This window comes from Mobula birostris, chromosome 6, assembly GCF_030028105.1.
Source record: "Mobula birostris isolate sMobBir1 chromosome 6, sMobBir1.hap1, whole genome shotgun sequence".
In the NCBI taxonomy this organism is placed as follows: domain Eukaryota; kingdom Metazoa; phylum Chordata; class Chondrichthyes; order Myliobatiformes; family Myliobatidae; genus Mobula; species Mobula birostris.
Genome location: NC_092375.1, coordinates 110,715,591 through 110,736,067, shown reverse-complemented (window position 1 = coordinate 110,736,067; position 20,477 = coordinate 110,715,591). Strand labels below are relative to the sequence as shown.

The following is a 20,477-nucleotide window of genomic DNA, read 5'->3' as shown; positions in this document are numbered from 1 at the left end:
TGTTGGTTCTTTTGAGAATTAATAATAGAAAACAAGAAAATGAAATCATTTGTGTCTAGAACATGGGACATAGAACATAGAACACTGCAGTCCCATCGGCCCATGATATTGTACCAATCTTATAATCTACTCTAAAATCAATCTACCTCTTCCCTCTACAGAGCCCTTCAGTTTTTTATCATCCACATTTCTTAAATGTCCCTAATGTACATGCCTCTACGACCACCCCTGGCAGTGCATTCCATGCATCTTTGTGTAAAAAAATACCTCTGATGTTCCCCCCTGTGTTTTCCAAAAATCACCTTTAAAATTATACCCTCTCTTATAATCTTGTACACCTCTACCTACACAGTGGAAAATACGAAAGCATGCCAACAAAAGCAAAAAATGGAGGAAAAAACGTTTGAAAATAGTGGGATTAAGTGTTAGGGTCTCTGGCTTTTAAAAGGAGTCATTGCACAAAGGAACAAGTTAGGAATGGGAATCACTCACTTTATCCCTACTCTGCCATTCAACAAGATTATGGCTAACGCAAGAGATTCTGCAGATGCATAAAACCTTCAGCAACCCGCACAAAATGCTGGAGGGATTCAACAGGTCAGACAGCATCTATGGAGGATACTGTACAGTCGATGACATGGGCCAAGACCCTTAACTGAACTGACTGACTTCATCTATGCAATCATTAATACAAGAACATAAGAAGCAAGAGCAGGAGTAGGCCATCTGGGTCGTTGAGCCTGTTCTGCCATTGGCTGATCTGACTATGAACTCATCTCCACCTACCTGCCTTTTCCCCATAACCCTTAATTCCCCTACTATGCAAAAATCTATACAACCTTGTCTTAAGTGTATTTCCTGAGGTAGCCTCCACTACATCATTGGGCAGAGAATTCCACAGATTCACCAATCCTTTGGAAAAGCAGTTCCTCCTCAACTCCCCTGAATCTTGAGGCTATATCCCCTAGTTCTAGTCTCACCTACCAGGGAAACAACTTTCCTGCTTCTATCTTATCTATCCTTTTCATAATTTTATATGTTTCTATAAGATCTCCTCTCATCCTTCTGTATTCTAGTAAGTATAGTCCCAGGCAACTCAATCTCTCCTCATAGTCTAACCCCCTTATCTCTGGAATCAACCCAGTGAACCTCCTCTGCACTGCCTCCAAAGCCAGTATATGCTTCCTCAAATAAGGAGGCCAGAACTGCACGCAGTACTCCAGATACAGCCCCTCCGGTACCCCCTATACAATTGCAACATAACCTCCCTGTTCTTAAATCCAATCCATCTGGCAGTGAAGGCCAACACTCCATTTGCCTTCTTGATAGCCTGCTGTACCTGCAAACCAACCTTTTGCGATTCATGCACAAGCACTCCCATGTCCTTCTGCCCAGCAGCATGCTGCAATCTTTTACCATTTAAATAATAATCTGATCTTCCATTTTCCCTTCCAAAGTGGATGACCTCGCATACAATTTGCTTTTCCACTCAATTTAGTGTCATCAGAAAATTCAAGATTCTGCAGATGCTGGAGGAACTCAGCAGGGGTCAGACAGCATCTATGGAGAAGAATAAAGAGTCAACATTTCTGGCTAAAACTATTCATTGGGACGGATAATCGGGATTATCTATGCAATCATGCCTACCTTTAGTAACCTTTTCTGCTCCTTACCTATCAAGATTCTACTTTTTTTTCTTGCTGATGTGGGTGTACCTTTCTCTTTCAATTTTTTTTGTCTTACTCTTCTGCTTTCATTTACCCATTTTCAAAACAATTGTTATCATTACATTTTTCCTTGTGCCCTATTGCAGGCATTCTCTCTAATCTCTCCATTCTCCCTTCCTGTGTAACTCCTGATTTTTCTGGTTCTGATGAGGGTCCCTTGACCTGAAACCTTGACTCAGATTTGCTATCTACTAATGCTGCCACACCTATTGAGTGCTTCCCGCATTTTGTGGTTTTGTTACAGTTTCCCATTAACTGCAGTTTTTTTTAGCTCCAGTATATATCTACCTTAAAAACATTTTAAGAAACTATTTCAATTACTTAGATATTTAGAGATACCATATGGTAACAGGCCCTTCTAGCCCAATGAATCCATTCTGCCTGATTACACTCATGTGACCAATTAATCTACCATCCCGTACATTTTTGGAATATAGGAAGAGACCCACAGAGTCACGGGTAGGAGCGAGACATTCTCTCCTTGAGTAAAAGAGTTACAAGCACACACTTGAGAGAATAAAAAGGTGAACTGGTTTATTATTGTTACATGTACTGAGCTACAGTGACAAACTTTGTTTAGCATGCCATCCATTCAGTCATCGAGATGCGTTGAGGAAGTATAAAGGAAAAGCAATAACAGAATGCAGAACGGAGTTATAGAGAAAGTGCAGTGCAAGTAGACAGTAAGGTGTGAGACCAAAATGAGGTAGATTGGGAGGTCAAGAGTCCATCCTTATCATTCTAATGTAACATTAATTGTCCTTGAGCCTGGTGGAATGTGATTTCAAGCTTTTATACATTTTGCCTGATTGAAGGGGAGAGAAGAGAAAATGTCAGGGGTGGGTGAGTGGGTTGGCTGCTTTACCAAGGCAGGGAGAAGTGTAGACAGAGCTCATGGAGAGGAGGCTGGTTTCTGTGAAGTGCTTAGCTGTGTCCATAACTCTCTGTAGTTTCCCTGAGTTTTATACATTTCCCAGCAGGTAAGAAGAGCATAAAACCAATGCCGCTATTTAAGATGGGAGGAAGATAGAGAATAACATTCTTCTGTCATTCATTCTTTGGGTTTTTTTCTCTCTGTTTGTGGGTGTCTGCAAAGAGTAAGGATTTCAGGTTGTATACTGGATACATTCTCTGATGTTAAATGGAACCATTGAACCATTGAATAGAGAAGTTAACCTGATATCTGTTGTTAGAGAAATGCTGGTAGGCATTAGCAAGGACCCCTAGAGGATATTTAGAAAATAATAATCTAATTGAGCAGAATCTATATTTTTATTGAAATAATTTTTTTAACTTTTAGAAGTTCCTTGAGGATCATTAGTTCAAATAGCATGGATAAAGGGAAACTAGCAAAGAAAAGTGCAGCACAGGAAGAGGCCATTTGAACCACAATGTCTGAGCTGAACACCGGGTCAGATTAAACTAAATCGCAGATGTGAAGCTTTGCATTTTAAGAAGTCATTGTGTTAATGAGGGAGTACAGACATGGTTCAGGAACAGTTAATACCCTTCAACCAACAGGCTCCTGAAGTAGCGTGGATAATTACATTCACCTCAATTCTGAACTGATTCCACAACATATGGACTCACTTTTAAGGACTCTACAACTCAATTTTATTTATTCATTCATTTATTCAACTATATACCTATCTATCTACCTATCTGTTTATTTATTTGTGTATTAATTAATTATTACTTATATGGGCCCAGAATGTACATGCAATTATGTACAAGCACAACAGCACCTTTACTTCCTACGAAGTTTGTGAAGCTTCTGTGTGATTTTTAATACTTCAACAAAATTCGATTGATGTGTAATGGAGAGTATATTGACTGGTTGCATTCCAGCCTGGTATGGAAACACCAAATGCCATTGAATGGACTAAACTACAGAAAGTAGTGGATACAGCCCAGTCCATCATGGGAAAAGCCCCTCTCCTCCATTGAGCACGTCTACATGGGGTGATGTTGCAGGAAAGCAGCATTCATCACCTAGCTCTCATGCTCTCTTTGCACTGCTGCCATTAGGAAGAAGGTACAAGAGCCTCAAAACTCACACTACTAGGTTCAGGAACAGTTACCCCTCAACCATCAGGCTCTTGAACCAGTGTGGATAACTTCATTCAGTTTCACATGCTCCATCACTGAACTGCTCCCACAACTTATGGACTCACTTTACGGACTCTTCATCTCATGTTCTCGATATTTACTGCTTATTATTATTATTATTATACTTACACAATTTGTTGTTTGCCTGCCCTTTTGGGTGCAGTCCTTCATTGATTCTATTATGGTTCTTGGAGTTACTCAGTATGCCTGGAAAAACACAGATCTCAGGGTAGAATATGGTGACACATACATTGGAGATAATTTTTCTTTGAACTTTGAACTTTGAATGGGGTAAGGTCACAGAGTTATGATTCTATGCTCAGAACAAATTTTGCAGGGCATTCATGAGGTGCTCTTGGCAATCAGGAAAAGCAGGCCTTTACCATAATCTGTACCGTTGTGACCTGTCATGTCCTTCACTCTATCATTACAGCCAAGTAGGGGATTAACCCTGGTTCAAGGTATAATGCACTGGGAGGAACAGTATGGGTTTTTAAAAATGAAATTCCACATACGGCAAGTGCAATACAGGACAATGTGCACAGTAATCAATAAAAACAGCAAATTTGTCAATTGTTTTTTACTTAAGCACTGATTATTCACAATCAGCATTAGTGTTGCTCACCTATTTTTAATTACTTCATTCCAGTTTACTGAGTCAATTGATTTTAAATTTCCACCAGCTCTGATGCTGGGATTTGAACTCACACCTCCAGATTATCAGCCTAGTGATTTACCTATTATACCAGCCCAGATGTAGATTTACTTTCTTCTACATCATGTGGCCGGAGCATTCCTTCCAGAGTGGTGTGCATTGTGGACATAAGTTAGGCATGGTGTTTGGAAGTGGGCTCCAAGACAGCAGAAAGGAAACTTTACAATGGGTAATTGAAACTGCCCAATATATCACCTACCATCTGTCTACCTGCCATCAAGGCCTGAAAAAGGCCACAAATATCATGGAGAATCTCACCCATGCTGCATATGGACTGTTTGTCCCACTCCCATCAGGGAAGAGGGTACTCAGCATCCACTAGACTCAAACACAGTTACCTCCCCCAAGCCATCAGGCTGATCAATACTTCCATCAATTAACCCACTACACCAGCACTATGTACACATCACCTAGTATCACTTTACACACAATCAGTCTATATATAGAACAGTTATATGTACAGTGTGTTTTATATGATTGCTTTTATATTTATATTTATTGTGGGTTTTTTTGTGTTTATTGTGTTCTTTATGCTTACTGTGTTTTATGCTGCATCAGATCCAGAGTAACAATCATTTCATTCTCTTTTACAATTGTGTACCGAAGAATGAAAATGACCAGTCTTGAATCTTGAATCAAAGATCCCATCTTTTTGCCATGTGATTCTAAATTGATCCTGCCCCAAATATCAATGACTTACTTCTCCAGCAGGGGGAGCCCAAGGCCCTGAGTGGACTGGATTGAGAAGTCTGTTTAATTTCATAATTTTTATTATACACTCAGTGGGTACTTCATTAGATATCCCCCGTATGTTTGTGGTCTTCTGCTGCTGTCGCCCATCCACTTCAAGGTTCAATACGTTGTGTGTTCAGAGATGCTCTTCTGCGCACCACTGTTGTAAACACATGGTTACTTGAGTTACTGTTACCTTTCTGTCAGCTTGAACCAGTCTGGCTATTCTCTTCAAACTTCTCTCATTAACAGGGTGTTTTTGCCCACATAACTGCCGCTCACTTGTTTTTTTTTTATGTTTTTTTGCACCTTTCTCTGTAAATTCTAGAGAATGTTGTGTGTGAAAATCCCAGGAGATCAGCAGCTTCTGAGACTCAAACCACTTTGTCTGGAACCAACAATCATTCTACATTCAAAATCACTTAGATCATATTTCTTCCCCATTCTGATGTTTGGTCTGAACAACTGAACCTTTTGCCCACGTCCGCATGATTTTATGAATTGAGCTACTGTCATATGCAGCTATACGCACTCTTGGGGAAGGCTTCAGAAGTAAACCCCGAGGGAAAAATCTGGAGCTGGAGTCCCTAAGGAAGGCCTACGTTGAGTTCAATGCTGCCTAGCAACCTCCTGCTGTGCTTCTGGAACCAAACTGTTATCGGTCTCTGTGTTCCTTTGGGTTTATCAGATGTGTGGAGATGGGGAGCTTGCTACATGGACAACAGCTAGCTCCCTATATCATACTGTCCAGGCTTGCATATCTAGACAGCCAGGACGCAATATCCATTGTCATCTCTGTCCAACAGAGGCCCCAATTACTGTCGCATGGTTGGCTGATTAGATATTTGCAATAACGAGCAGGTGTACAGGTGTACCTAATAAAGTGGCCATCGAGTTTATATAAATGTTTGTCAGTGCATTTAAGGTCTTTCTACACACAGATTGAAAGCGTTGGCAATACAATATACTGCCCTTTAGATTCATCCTATCTAATTATAGTTGTTTAGCATATCTATGGTAATTTATAGTAATTTTATTTCTCTGCACCGTACTGCTGCAAAACAACAAACTTCACATTGTTGGTTTTCACTTCTCTTGTTGGGGGCAGCGTGGTTGTGTAGTATTGTAGTTAGTGTGATGCTATTACAGCACCAGTGACCTGAGTTCAATTCCACTACTATCCGTAAGGAGTTTATCTGTTCTCCTGTGACTGTGCTCATTCCCCCTGGGTGTTCCACATTTCAACGATGTAGGTTAGCAGGTTAATTGGTCACATGGGTGTAATTGGGCATGGGCGTGTTCGGCTGGAAGGGCCTGTATCTCAATAAAAAATGACAGTGATAAAAAAAACCTGATTCTAATTCTGATTTTGACACCTGGACCAGTTCTTCTGGATCTATCCCTCTCTTTGGACAGACTACCTGTGATGCATGCCCAACTGAACATAACCCTTGTAGTAAAGGACTAAATCAACTGCTGGTTCATGGTTTAAAATTCTTTTTAAAAAATATTTCAAAGTTGAAAATAAGTTTATTATCAAGGTACATATGTGTCACAGTATACAACCTGAGATTCATTTTCTTACAGGTATTCACAATAGATACAAATAAACACAATAGAATCAATAAAAAACTGCACACAAGACGAACAAGTAACGAATGTGCAAAAGACAACAAAGTGTAAAATACAAATACAAAAAGGAAAACACAAAATTATACACAATTTTTACAAGAAAGAACAGAATGAGAACAAAATCAAAATCGATTGTAATGCAAAGTGATCACTGTTTTCATAGTGTTACTAAAATACAGTGATTAGAATTGTAAACACGAGGAATTCTGCAGATGCTGGAAATTCAAGCAACATACATCAAAGTTGCTGGTGAACGCAGCAGGCCTAGAGATGCCTGGCCTGCTGCGTTCACCAGCAACTTTGATGGGTGATTAGAATTTTGTCAGTTGGTTCAAGAACCAAATAGTTAAAGGGAAGTAGCTTTTCCTGAACCTGGTGGTGTGGGATTTCAGGCTTCTGTACCTCCTGCCTGATGGTGGCTGCAAGAAAATAGCATGGTCCAGATGTGGGGATCTTTGATGATTGATGTCGCCTTGTTGAGCCAGTGCCTCCTGTAGATACTACCAATGGTCAGAATCAGAACCAGGTTTAATATCACCACTTATGTCATGAAATTTGTTGTTATGCAGCAGCAGTATATTGCAATACATAATAAAAAACTGTAAATTACAGTAAGTGTATATAATATACTTATAAAAGTTAAATAAATAGTGCAAAAAGAGAAAGACATAGTAGTGAGGTAGTGTTCATGGGTTCAGTGTCCATCCAGAAATCTGATGACAGAGGGGAAGGAACTATTCCTGAATCAGACTCCTGTACCTCCTCCCTGATGGTAGCAATAAGAATAGGGCATGTGCTGGGTGATGGGGATCCTTAATGATGGATGCTGCCTTTTTGAGATATGGCTCCTTGAAGATGTCCTGGATGCTGGGGAGGTGAATGGCCATGATTGAGCTGACTGAGTTCACAACTTTATTTCGATCCTGTGCAGTGATTCCCCCACCAACCCCCGCCCCCCCCAATAACAGATGGTGATACAGGAAGTTAGAATGCTCTCCACGGTACGTCTGTAGAAATTTGTGAGTGCTTATGGTGACATACCAAATCTCCTTAAACTCCTATTGAAATATAACTGCTGTCATGCCTTCTTTATAACTGCATTAAAATGCTGGGAACACACACATAAAAGTTGCTGGTGAACGCAGCAGGCCAGGCAGCAATGCTGGGCCCAAGATAGTTCTCCAGAGATGTGACACCCAGGAACTTAAAATTGCCCACCCTTCCCACTACTGATTCTTTGATGAGGACTGGTGTGTGTGTGTGTGTGTGTATAAAGATGTGCTGGTGATTGATTGGGCTGAGTCCAGCACTCTCTGCAAGTTCTTATGTATTTGAATTTCTGAACCAGAACACGATGAAACCAGTCAGCATGCTTTCAATAGTACAAACCCCATTTCCAGAAAACTTGGGATATTTTCCAAAATGCAATAAAAACAAAAAGCTGTGATATGTTAATTCACGTGAACCTTTATTTAACTGACAAAAGTACGAAGAAAAGATTTTCAATAGTTTTACTTAATTGTATTTTGTAAACATACACAAATTTAGAATTTGATGGCTGCAACACACTCAACAAAAGTTGGGACAGAGGAATGTTTACCATTGTGTTACATCACCTTTCCTTTTAATAACACTTTTTAATCGTTTTGGAACTGAGGATACTAATTGTAGTAGATCTGCAATTGGAAATTTTGTCCATTCTTGCCTGATATAAGACTTCAGCTGCTCAACAGTCCGTGGTCTTCGTTGTCTGATTCTCCTCTTCATGATGCGCCATACATTTTCAATAGGAGATAGATCTGGACTGGCAGCAGGCCAGTCAAGCACACGCACTCTGTGTCTACAAAGCCTGCTGTTGTAGCCCGTGCAGAATGTGGTCTAGCATTGTCCTGCTGAAATAAGCATGGACGTCCTGGGAAGAGATGTCGCCTTGATGGCAACATATGTCTCTCTAAAATCCTAATATACTCCTCAGAGTCAATGGTACCTTCACATACATGCAACTCACCTATGCTGTGGGCACTGATGCACCCCCATACCATCACAGATGCTGGCTTTTGCACCTTTCGCTGATAACAATCTGGATGGTTGTTTTCATCTTTGGCACGGAGAACTCGACGCCTGTTTTTTCCGAAAACTAGCTGAAATGTGGACTCATCTGACCACAGCACAGGTTCCACAGTCTTTCGGTCCATCTGAGATGAGCTTGGGCCCAGAGAAGTCACTGGCGTTTCTGCATAGAGTTGATGTATGGCTTCCTCCTTGCGTAATACAGTTTCAAGTTGCATTTCTGGATGCAGCGACGGACTGTGTTGAGTGACAATGGTTTTTCAAAATACTCCCGAGCCCAGGTGGCTATAATTGTCACAGTAGCATGACGGTTTCTTAGGCAGTGCCGCCTGAGGGCTCGAAGATCACGCGCATTCAACAGTGGTTTCCGACCTTGCCCTTTACGCACTGAGATGTCTCTGAATTCTCTGAATCTTCTCACAATACTATGTACTGTAGATGTTGAAAGACCTAAATTCTCTGCGATCTTGCACTGAGAAATGTTCCTTTTGAACTGACTAACAATTCTCTCATGAATTTTGGCACAAAGAGGTGAGCCACGACCCATCCTTGCTTGCAAAGACTGAGCCTTTGATGGACGCTACTTTTATACCCAGTCATGATACCTCACCTGCTACCAATTAGCCTGCTTAATATGGAGTCTTCCAAACTGGTGTTACTTGAATATTCTGTGCACTTTTCAATCTTATTTTTTATTTTAACTCTGTCCCAACTTTTATTGAGTGTGTTGCAGCCATCAAATTCTAAATTTGTGTATGTTTACAAAATACAATTAAGTTGGTCAGTAAAACTATTGAAAATCTTTTCTTTGTACTTTTGTCAGTTAAATAAAGGTTCACGTGAATTAACATATCATGGCTTTTTGTTTTTATTGCATTTTGGAAAATGTCCCAACTTTTCTGGAAATGGGGTTTGTATATTAAGAGAGAAATAAAGATTGAGCGGTACACCAGAGGGAATATTTCTGCATGCACATTCTTTTTCAAATAATGCCAGAGATTCTTTTACTCCTACCTGAGGGGGCTGCATTAATATCTCATCTTAAATTTTCAGTTATCTCCAGTACCACCTTTTTTTGTTCCAGCCATGCCCCCGCTATTTTTCAATACAGTTGAAGGGTCTCAACTCAAAACATCAACTGTCCATTGTTGCTGCACCTCCAGCACCTTTTGTGTGTTGCTTCAGATTACAGTGTCTGCAGATTCTCTTGGCCCAAAGATTTCTACTGCAGAATGCAAAATGTTTACGTCACCCTTTCCCAACCTGGACTTTCGAAATATGCTACGTACACTCAGTAGCCACTTTATTAATTACATTTGTATTTGTAATTCGTATACCTAATCAACTTATCCAGTGGCTGCAACTCAGTGCACAGAAGCATGCAGACATGGTCAAGAGGTTCAGTTGTTTTTCAGACCAAACATCAGAATGCGGAAGAAATGTGATCTAAGTGACTTTGACCGTGGAATGATTATTGGTATCAGATGGCGTAGTTTGAGTATCTCTGAAACTGCGGATCTCCTGGGATTTTCATGCACAACAGTATCTACAGTTTATAGAGAATGGTGCGAAAAACACAGAAACAACCATTGAGCAGTTCTGTGAGTGAATAAACCTTATTAATGAGGGATATCAGAGGAGAATGGCCAGACTGGTTCAAGCTGACAGGAAGGCAACGGTAACTCAAATAATGATGTGGTTTGCAGAAAATCATCTCTGAATGCACAACACATCAAACTTTGAAGTGGATGGGCGACAGCAGCAGAAGACCACAAGCATTCACTCAGTGGCCACCTCCTGTTAGTCTGCCGTGATATCAACCTGCTGATGTACCTGTAAAGTGTTTATGATTTCTGACCAATTGTTTTTCTTGCAGGTATTGCCAGCAGTGTATGAGAAAGGAACGGTCTACAGGACCCTTCTGCTCAAGAATACAGGGGATACACCCATGACGTTTTTCCTTCCTTTGCCCCATGAATCCACTATGAGAATTAAACCAGCCTTTGGTTTTGTTCTCCCGAATTCCCATCAGATATTCACATTGAAGGCATCTCCCCAGAAGGAGAGTCTTAACAAGTACACACTGCCATTACAGCTTAATGCTTCTGAAAAGTACAATCAGGTAATAATAAATCCTAGTCATGATGGTTTGAGTTAAGACCCTTCATCCTCACTTAAAGACTGGAGGGAAGATAGCCAGTATAAAAAGGTGACATGGGGAAGACCAGAGACCTTCGTCATCCTTGTCTTAATTGTAGATTAAATCAAAATAGGCACTGTAAACTCTAGACCATAGTGGTACAGATTTGTTGATCTTACCGAAGAAGGTCATAATGAAAGTTCACAGGATTAATTCCTATAGTGAGAGGATTGTGATATGAGATAGATGAGGCTGAATGGATTTGCATTAACGCACACAAAATGCTGGAGGGACTCAGCAAGTCAGATAGCATCTATGGAGATGAATAAAGAATCAATGTTTTGGGCTGAGAAACCAGCATTTTATGTGTTAAATAAATTAAACACAACTTTTACAAGGAAGTTCATAAGAGCAAAAGGAAACAAAGTCCATTCTGGTGCAAGGTGATCAAAGTAGTCATAATATTGCTAAACTGTAGTTATACAATACAAAAACAGGCCCTTAAACCCACCTAGTCTGTGCTGATCTATTAGTCTGCCTAGTCCCATCGTCCTGCACCAGGACCATACCCCTCCTTGTACCTATCCAAGTTTCGATGTACCTACCCTGTATGTCCTGTTGATGACCCCCTGAGCCTCCTGAATGATCTGGAGTTCATCCAGCTCCAGCTCTGTTTCTTTAACACATTCTTTTAGAAGCTGCAACTGGATGTACTTCATAATAATTGACAGGAACACTGGAGACCTCCCTGCCTTCCCACATCCTGCAACAGGAACATTCCACTATCCTGCCTGGCATCCCCACTGCTCTAACTGGAAAGAAAGAAAGCAAGAATAAATGGAAAAAAATCTATCTACAGTCTCTGCCTCTCCTCACCAAAGGCTTTTGAACCAGATCCTGAACTCCTCACTCAATAAGGGCATGCTCAATTAATGGCTGCTCCCACAATGGCCACTTTGCTCAAACCTAACTTCTTTTTATTGCACCTTGCCATATGTCCAATTATACACAATCTAACGTCTCCTGGGAACTGTGGTGTGCAGAATGTTATTTATCTTTATGATAGATTCTGCAGATGCTGGAAATCTTGAGCAACACTTAAGTTTTAGAATAAGGTGCAGAGAAGATTTATCAGCATGCAGCCCGGACGAGACAGCATGTCTTATGAGGAAAGGTTGGGTGAGCTAGGGATTTTGTCTTTGCAGCGAAGGAGGATGAGAGATGACTTGAGAGAGGTGTACAAGATGATATGAGGCATAGATTTTCCAGAGTGGAAATGCCTAATACAAGAGGCCATATTTTAAGATGATTGGAGGAAAGAATGGGGGGGAGGTCAGGTTTTTTTACATAGAGATTGTTGGACGTGCATGGAACACCTGCTAGTGGTGGTGGTAGAGGCAGATACATCAGGGGCATTTAAGAAACTCTTAGATAAGCACAGGGTGGAATTGACTAATATGAAGGGGCATAATTTTAAGTTGATTGGAGGAATATATGGGAGGAGGTCAGAGGTAAGTGTTTTATACAAAACGTGGTAGGTGCATGGATGCACTGCCAGGAATGGTGGTAGTCATGCAATCATTTGAGTCAAGTATGATGTTCTCCAAAGTGGTTGTCTATTGGTGAATCCTCAGATGGCTATAGGAGCTGATCCGGAGTCCATATATTCCACAGGACTTAATCTGGGATATTAGGGTGGATTCTCTGAATGGAGAATGGCGCTGTGTGACTTTGTTTAACGTGGGGAGGCTGATGCATGGGCAGCCACCACATGGTTCTTAACAGAGGTCTGACTCCAGTGGCATGGAATGCAAGATGCCTGGGGACCTTTCACTGCTGCAGCCTTCCTTCACCTTCGCTGCCGTTGTAATGTGTCATCATCTTCCATTAGCTCCACTGTTGAGGGGGTAAAGGCAGATACATTAGCCATGTCGTATTAGCCATTTCTACCCTGGGGAAAAGTCTCTGGCGATCCTCTAAATCTATACCTCTGATCATCTTGTACGCCTCTGTCAATTCACCTTTGACATTGCTGCATTTCTCTGCATGCCGAGACTGTGGGATTTTTTTTCAACGACTTGAACTCAGAGCCTTTTGACACAGATCTTAAACTGTTATTGTGATTAAAAAGCACTGTTGTTTGGCACAGAGTACAATATGCAAACAAATATGCAAGGGATTGCGAGGACTGCTGAAAGGATCATCAGGCTTTCTCTTCCACCTATTGTGATATCTATCAGGAATGCTGTGTATACAGGGCCCTTAGCTTTGTCAAGGATTCCTCCCAACTATCCCACAATATCTTTGAAGCCCTACCATCAGGCACGAGGTTCTGTAGCATTAGAAAAAGGGCTGTCAGGACAGGAAACAGCTTCTTGTACCAGGCTGTGAGACTGCTGAACTCCCTGCCACCACCCAGGTCTCATCGTGTATGAATTGCTGGTAGCGTATATTATTTACTTTTTGATTTGTATCAGAAATGCACCTTATTATTTGTGGTAATATCACCTTTATATGTTGTGTGTGAACTATATGTACTGTGTTGTGCACCTTGGATGGAGGAATATTGTTTCAATTGCCGGTATACATGAATTTGAATTTGTTATGCAAGAAAAGGATGGCACGACAGCACGGCATTTAGTGTAATGCTATTACAGCACCAGTCATCGGGGATTCATAGCCCGCTGCTGTCTGTAAGGAGTTTGTAAATTCTTCCTGTGACCACATGAGTTTCCTCCAGCTGCTCTGGTTTCCTCCCACATTCCAAAGATGTATGTGTTAAGGTTAGTAAGTTGTAGGCATCCTCTGTTGGTGCCAGAAGCATGGCAACACTTGTGGGCTACCTTCCAGCACAATCCATGGACTGTCTTAGTTGTTGATGCGAACGATGCACTTCACTTTATATTTTGATATATATGTGACATATAAAGCTAATCTGCCTTTATCTTTATGCCACTCACTTCTCTCATTCTCTTGGTTTCCTAGGAGATCAGCATATTTTGCACGGTTGAAAAGCCACTCGTTACTCTGGATGGAAATGGGTACCTGTACTTTAAGCCGACATGCATAGGCACCTTATCAGAGCGATCCTACTTTATTAAGAATGTGACACGGATGCCCCTGTATTTTCAGTGGAAGATATCAGCAGCAGGTTCTAAAGTTCTGTCTGTCAGACCAACGTTTGGGATCATCCAGGCCAATGAATCTTTGGTGAATTCATAATCATTTCTCTGTTAGAACATAGAACAAAAATGGAGGGCTATGTGGGAGGGAAGAGTTAGATTGATCTTAGAGTAGCTTAAAAGGTCAGCACAGCATCATGGGCTGAAGGGCCTGTATTATGCTTTACTGTTCTATGTTCTACAGTATAAATGTTTATTACCCTCCAACTAAGAAGCTAGATTGCAGTAATAACGTTTTGTATAGCAAATGTCTCAGTGATTTTTCTGACCTTCTGTATTTGTATTGTGATTTTTAAAATTATTATTCTTCACAATAATTTATAGAAATGCTTAAAATTGTGAGGCATTGATAAGGTGGATGATAACAATCTTTTCCCCAAGTAATGGAGAAGATTTAGGATGGGAGGGAAAAATTTAAAAAGGAACCTGATTCCATCCATCAGGGTCCTGAACCGATGTGGATAACTTTACTCTGAACTGATTCCACAACTCACAGGTTCACTCTGAAGGACTTGACAACTCATGTTCTCAGTGTTATTTTGCACATTTGTCTTCTTTTGTACATTGGTTGTTTATCAGTCTTTGTATATGTGTGTAATTTAAAAAAAATATTGTATGTCGTTACTTTCCTGTAAATGCCTGCAAGAAAATGAATCAAAAGGTAGTATATGGTGACATATACATACTTTGATAATAAATTTAGAAACATAGAAAACATACAGCACAATACAGGCCCTTTGGCTCTCAAAGCTGTGCTGAACATGTCCCTACCTTAGAACTACCTAGGCTTTACCAATAGCCCTCTATTTTTCTTGGCTCCATGCAGCCATCCGGGAGTCTCTTAAAAGACCCTATTATTTCCGCCTCCACCACCACTGCCGACAGCCCATTCCACGCACTCACCAGTCTCTGAGTAAAAAACTTAGCCCGACATCCCCTCTGTACCTACTTCCAAGCACCTTAAAACTATGCCCTCTTGTGTTAGCCATTTCAGCCCGGGGAAAAAAGCCTCTGACTATCCACGCGATCAATGCCTCTCATTATCTTGTACACCTCTATCAAGTCACCTCTCATCCTCTGTCGCTCCAAGGAGAAAAGGCCGACTTCACTCAACCTATTCTCATAAGGTATGCTCCCCAATCCAGGCAACATCCTTGTAAATCTCCTCTGCACCCTTTCTATGGTTTCCATGTCCTTCCTATAGTGAGTTGACCAGAACTGAGCATGGTACTCCAAGTGGGGTCTGACCAGGGTCCTATATAGCTGCAACATAACCTCTCGGCTCTTAAACTCAGTCCCATGATTGATGGAAGCCGATGCACTGTATGCCTTCTTAACCACAGAGTCAACCTGCATAGCAGCTTTGAGTGTGCTATGGACTTGGACCCCAAGATTCCTCTGATCCTCCACACTGCCAAGAGTCTTGCCATTAATGCTATATTCTGCGATCATATTTTACCTCATACTTATCCAGATTGAACTCCATCTGCCACTCCTCAGCCCAGTTTTGCATCCTATCAATGTCCCGTTGTAACCTCTGACAGCCCTCCACACTATCCACAGCACCCCCAACCTTTATGTCATCAGCAACTTTACTAATCCATCCCTCCACTTCCTCATCCAGGTCATTTATAAAAATCACAAAGAGTAGGGGTCTCAGAACAGAGCCCTGAGGGACACCACTGGTCACCAATCTCCATGCAGAATATGACCCGTCTACATCCACTCTTTGCCTTCTGCGGGCAAGCCAGTTCTGGATCCACAAAGCAATGTCCCCCTGGATCCCATGCCTCCTTCCTTTCTTAATAAGCCTTGCATGGGGTACCTTATCAAATGCCTTGCTGAAATCCATATACACTACATCTACCGCTCTATCTTCATCAATGTGCTTAGTCACATCGTCAAGACATTCAATCAGGCTCGTAAGGCACGACCTGCCTTTCACAAAGCCATTCCTAATCGTATTGTTGGTAAATCCTGCCGCTCAGGACCTTCTTCATCAGCTTAACAATTTGCAGTCAGTGCGAAGATTCTAAGGATTGACTCAGGTGACTTTTTTTATCTGGGGAAAGTGATAATGTTATTTATTTTTCTTAGTGAATATAATAAACTGACATGTGTTACAAACATATTTTCTACTCAATTTAAAGTGCTTGGAATAGTTATCATGGATTTTACCAACAACATATTGTGTGCTTTTTGCAGGCACAAACATGGTCTTTCTACCCGCAAGAAGAACGGAAGTATTTCCTGAAACCCCACATTTCTGTGTGGGGAGTGAAAGGCCCACACTGTACAGAGCAAGGAAAGAAAATTAATTTCACCCTCAGGGTTATTGGTGAAGGAACAGTGGGCATAATCACGGTGAGAACAAAGGAGAGAAGGAAGTAATCCTGTTCACGCGCATTTTCTTTCTTTCGTAATAATTACTTTTGCACCTACTTCGTTTTTGCATGTATGGCATCTTTCACAACCACCGTACTTTACGGCTATATCGCTTTACAGTCAAAGTAGTATTTTTTGCAAGTGTAGTTGCTATTGGAATAAAGCTCCTGTGACACTCATCTATGCAGGACCACATTATCCTGATGGTAACCTCTCCCTTGTCCCAATAAAAAGTCTTGGACCGAAATGTCAACTGTTTATTCCCCTCCATAAATGCTGCCCAGCTTGCTAAGTTCTTCTAGCATTTTGTGCGTGCTGCTGAACATATCCAGTATCTCTCGTGTTTACTCCCTTGTCCTTTCCCTTTTTCTGATCCCACCAGCCCCCTTTACCTTCTCCCCTCCCCACCCTTTCCATCTGCTTATCACCTTTGCTGAATTTGTTGCCACAGACGGCTGTGGTGGTCAAGTTATTGAGTATATTTTAAGTTGAGGATGATAGGTTCTTGATTAGTAAGGGTGTCAAAGGTTATGGGGAGAAGTCTAGGGAATAGGGTTGAGAGGAAAAATAAAGGAGCCATGATGGATTTGCAGAGCAGACTTAGTGAGTTGAATGGCTAAATTCTATTCCTATGCCGTATGGGATGAATGTTTTGTTTTGCTGCTGTAAATCAATGCAATGCCTTCTGAGGTAGAATTTATTTATTATTTTGTACAGAGCCTTTCACATCCTAGCATTTTAATGTGCTTGGTGGTAGGTGCTGGTGCATTAACAATGGAATAATTGTTACTCTCTGTCATCTGTTCCCTGTAAATGGAATATACCGCACACCCCTAACATTCTCTTTTCTCCCACCCTCCCATTGGACAGAAGATATAAAATCCAGAGAACATGTACCACCAGGCTCAAGGAGAACTTCTTTCAAGTCCTGATGAAGGGTTTCAGCTCGAAATGTCGGCTATTTATTCCCCTACATAGATGTTGCCAACCTGCTAAATTCCTCCAGCACTTTGTGTGCATTCTTTTGGATTTCCAACATCGTAGAATCTCGCATTCTGTTGTTGTTTTCCTTTGTACTACCTCAAAGTACTGATCTGATGCTTAGACTTTATAAGGCATTGCTCAGAGTGCACTTAGAGTACTGGGAGCAGTTTAAGGCCCCTTATCAAAGAAAGCATATGCTGGCATTAGGGAGGGTTCAGAGGAGGTTCATAAGCATTTGATTGCTCTGGGTCAGTACCTGCTGGAGTTTAGAACATTGAGAGGTGATCTTATTGAAAGTTATTGAATATCAATAGGCCTAGGTAAAGTGGATGTGGAGAGGATTTTTCCTATAGTGAGGGAGTCTAGGTCCAAAGGACACAGCCTCAGAGGAGAAGCATTTTCTTTAGAAGAGAGATGAGGAGGCATTTCTCTAGTGAGCAGGTGGTGAATTTGTGGAATTCATTCTCACAGAGAGTTGTGGAGGCCAAGGCACTGGGTATATTTAAAGCAGTCGGTTGGTATGTTCTTGATTAGCAAGAGCATCGAAGGCTAGGGGGAGAAAGCAAGAGAATGGGGCCAAGAGGGATAATAAATCAGTCATGATGGAATGGTGGAATGGGCTGAAGAGCCTAATCTGCTCTTATGCCTTATGGTATTATGCTGATGAAATGATTTGAATGGATGCCATGTAAAGCAAAGTTTTTCACTGTACCTCAGTGCAATAATAAACCAATTTAATAATTCTTCAGTGAATGGTAGACATGTTTGTTGATACTGTACATGGTGTTTGCAAATTATATCAGTGATCGTTGTCATTTGTCCTTCTCTTTCAGGCTGAGAAGGAGCAGATAGACCTGGGAGACATCCTGGTTGGCAATTCTCAGTCAGGTGAACTTGTATTGCTGAATAATGAACCATGCTCCTTAAACTTTGCCCTCACTGTCAAGCAGAGCATCACAGGACCATGTGACCCCGATGTTGTTGTGAATGATCCGATGGGTACGTGCAGAGAAATGGCATACTATTCATTACAAACTATGGGAAAACAGACTTTGGAAAGGTTATAGACTAAACATTTCAGAATCCAAGTCAGGGTTATTGTCACTGACTTAAGATGACATGAAATCAAAATCAACTCATCACCTGTAGACATAAGACAATGAAGGAATGGTTTGGGAACTGTAATTTCAAAGTCACCTCTGTCACCCATACCATTTTCTGCTGTCATTTCAGATTCTATGTATATTATGCATTTTTTAATTTGCTTTTCACATTTCCTTACAAAATGCAGTCTAATCTGGTTAACATTTGGATTAGTGGCCACTAGACCTTGCCAATGTCTTCTATTTTCCATCAATAATTAAACTGAGAAGTATTTTAGATACTTAGGTAAATTAAAGATGTTAGCAGAGTCGTTAGGGATAAACAGTTTTCTTTGACTGGAGAGTTCAGTTGAAGGAAGCTCATGATAGCATAAAGGCTAGGTAATGCTTTACGATGCAGCGATCAGGGTTCAATTCCTAGTGCTGTCTGTAAGGAGTTTGAATGCTTTCTTCGTGACTGGCTTGGTTTACTCCAGATGCTCTGATTTCCTCCGCATTCCAAGTTGTGGGCATGCTATGTTGGCACTGGAAGTGTGGCGACACCTGCGGGCTGCCCTCAGCACATCCTTGGACTGTGTTGACTGTTGATGCAAATGACACATTTCACTGTTTCGATGTACATGTAACAAATAAAGCTAATCTTTTATCATTTTTAAATCGTTAAAATTATAAGTAGGCAATTCAAGGGTGATGTCAGGAAACAATTCTTCATAGAAAGGGCAGTAAATTCCTATAACTAAAAGCTATGGAGTCTGGGAATTTTTAGAAGTGAGATTGATTGAGTAATGGTATTAGGGGTTATGAAACGAAGTAATGGAACTAAGAGACAAATCAGCTTTGATCTAATTGAATTGTGAACTGGACTTGAAGGGCAGAATGTCCTAAACCTGTTCCTAGGCAGCATTCTGCTCAGCCTCTCTGATAATCTACAATATGAATGTTTGTACTGGGTGCAGAGGGAATTTACCAGGTTGTTGCCCAGATTAGAGAGCATGTCTTATGAGGGTAAGTTGAGTGAGCTAGGGCTTTTCTCTGGAGCGAATGAGGATGAGAGGTGACTTGATGGAAGTGTATAAGATGATAAGAAGTATTGTTAGAGCCAAAACGCAAACAGGAATTCTGCAGATGCTGGAAATTCAAGCAACACACATCAAAGTTGCTGATGAACGCAGCAGGCCAGGCAGCATCTGTAGGAAGAGGTGCAGTCGACGTTTCAGGCGGAGACCCTTCGTCAGGACTAACTGAAGGAAGAGTGAGTAAGGGATTTGAAAGTTGGAGGGGGAGGGGGAGATCCAAAATGATAGGAGAAGACAGGAGGGGGAGGGATGGAGCCAATCTCTCCCCCTCCTGTCTTCTCCTATCATTTTGGATCTCCCCCTCCAACTTTCAAATCCCTTACTCACCCTTCCTTCAGTTAGTCCTGACAAAGGGTCTCCGCCTGAAACGTCGACTGCACCTCTTCCTACAGATGCTGCCTGGCCTGCTGCGTTCACCAGCAACTTTGATGAGTGTTGATTGTTAGAGCCAATGTCTTTTTCCCAGGGCCAAAATGGTTAATACATGAAGACTTGCTTTTAAGGTGATTGGAGGTAAGTATAAGGGATGTCAGGAAGTTTTTTTTTTTTTTTTTTAAAAAAACAGATAGAGGTGAGTGTGTGAAACATGCTGCCAGGGTTGGTGGTCAAAGGACATTTAAAA

At 41.3% G+C, this 20,477-nt stretch overlaps 1 protein-coding gene across 7 annotated transcripts in view; it reads left to right on the top strand.

The window, feature by feature from the left end:
* The window catches only part of cfap65 (cilia and flagella associated protein 65), a 218,755-nt gene that overhangs the window by 100,932 nt on the left and 97,346 nt on the right, over nt 1-20,477 (top strand). For all 7 annotated transcript variants that reach the window (XM_072260976.1, XM_072260975.1, XM_072260974.1 and 4 more), the window contains 4 exons: nt 10,862-11,107; nt 14,111-14,335; nt 16,513-16,671; nt 18,510-18,675. In XM_072260976.1, coding sequence (XP_072117077.1) covers nt 10,862-11,107; nt 14,111-14,335; nt 16,513-16,671; nt 18,510-18,675 — 796 coding nt within the window. The remainder of the gene's footprint in view (nt 1-10,861; nt 11,108-14,110; nt 14,336-16,512; nt 16,672-18,509; nt 18,676-20,477) is intronic.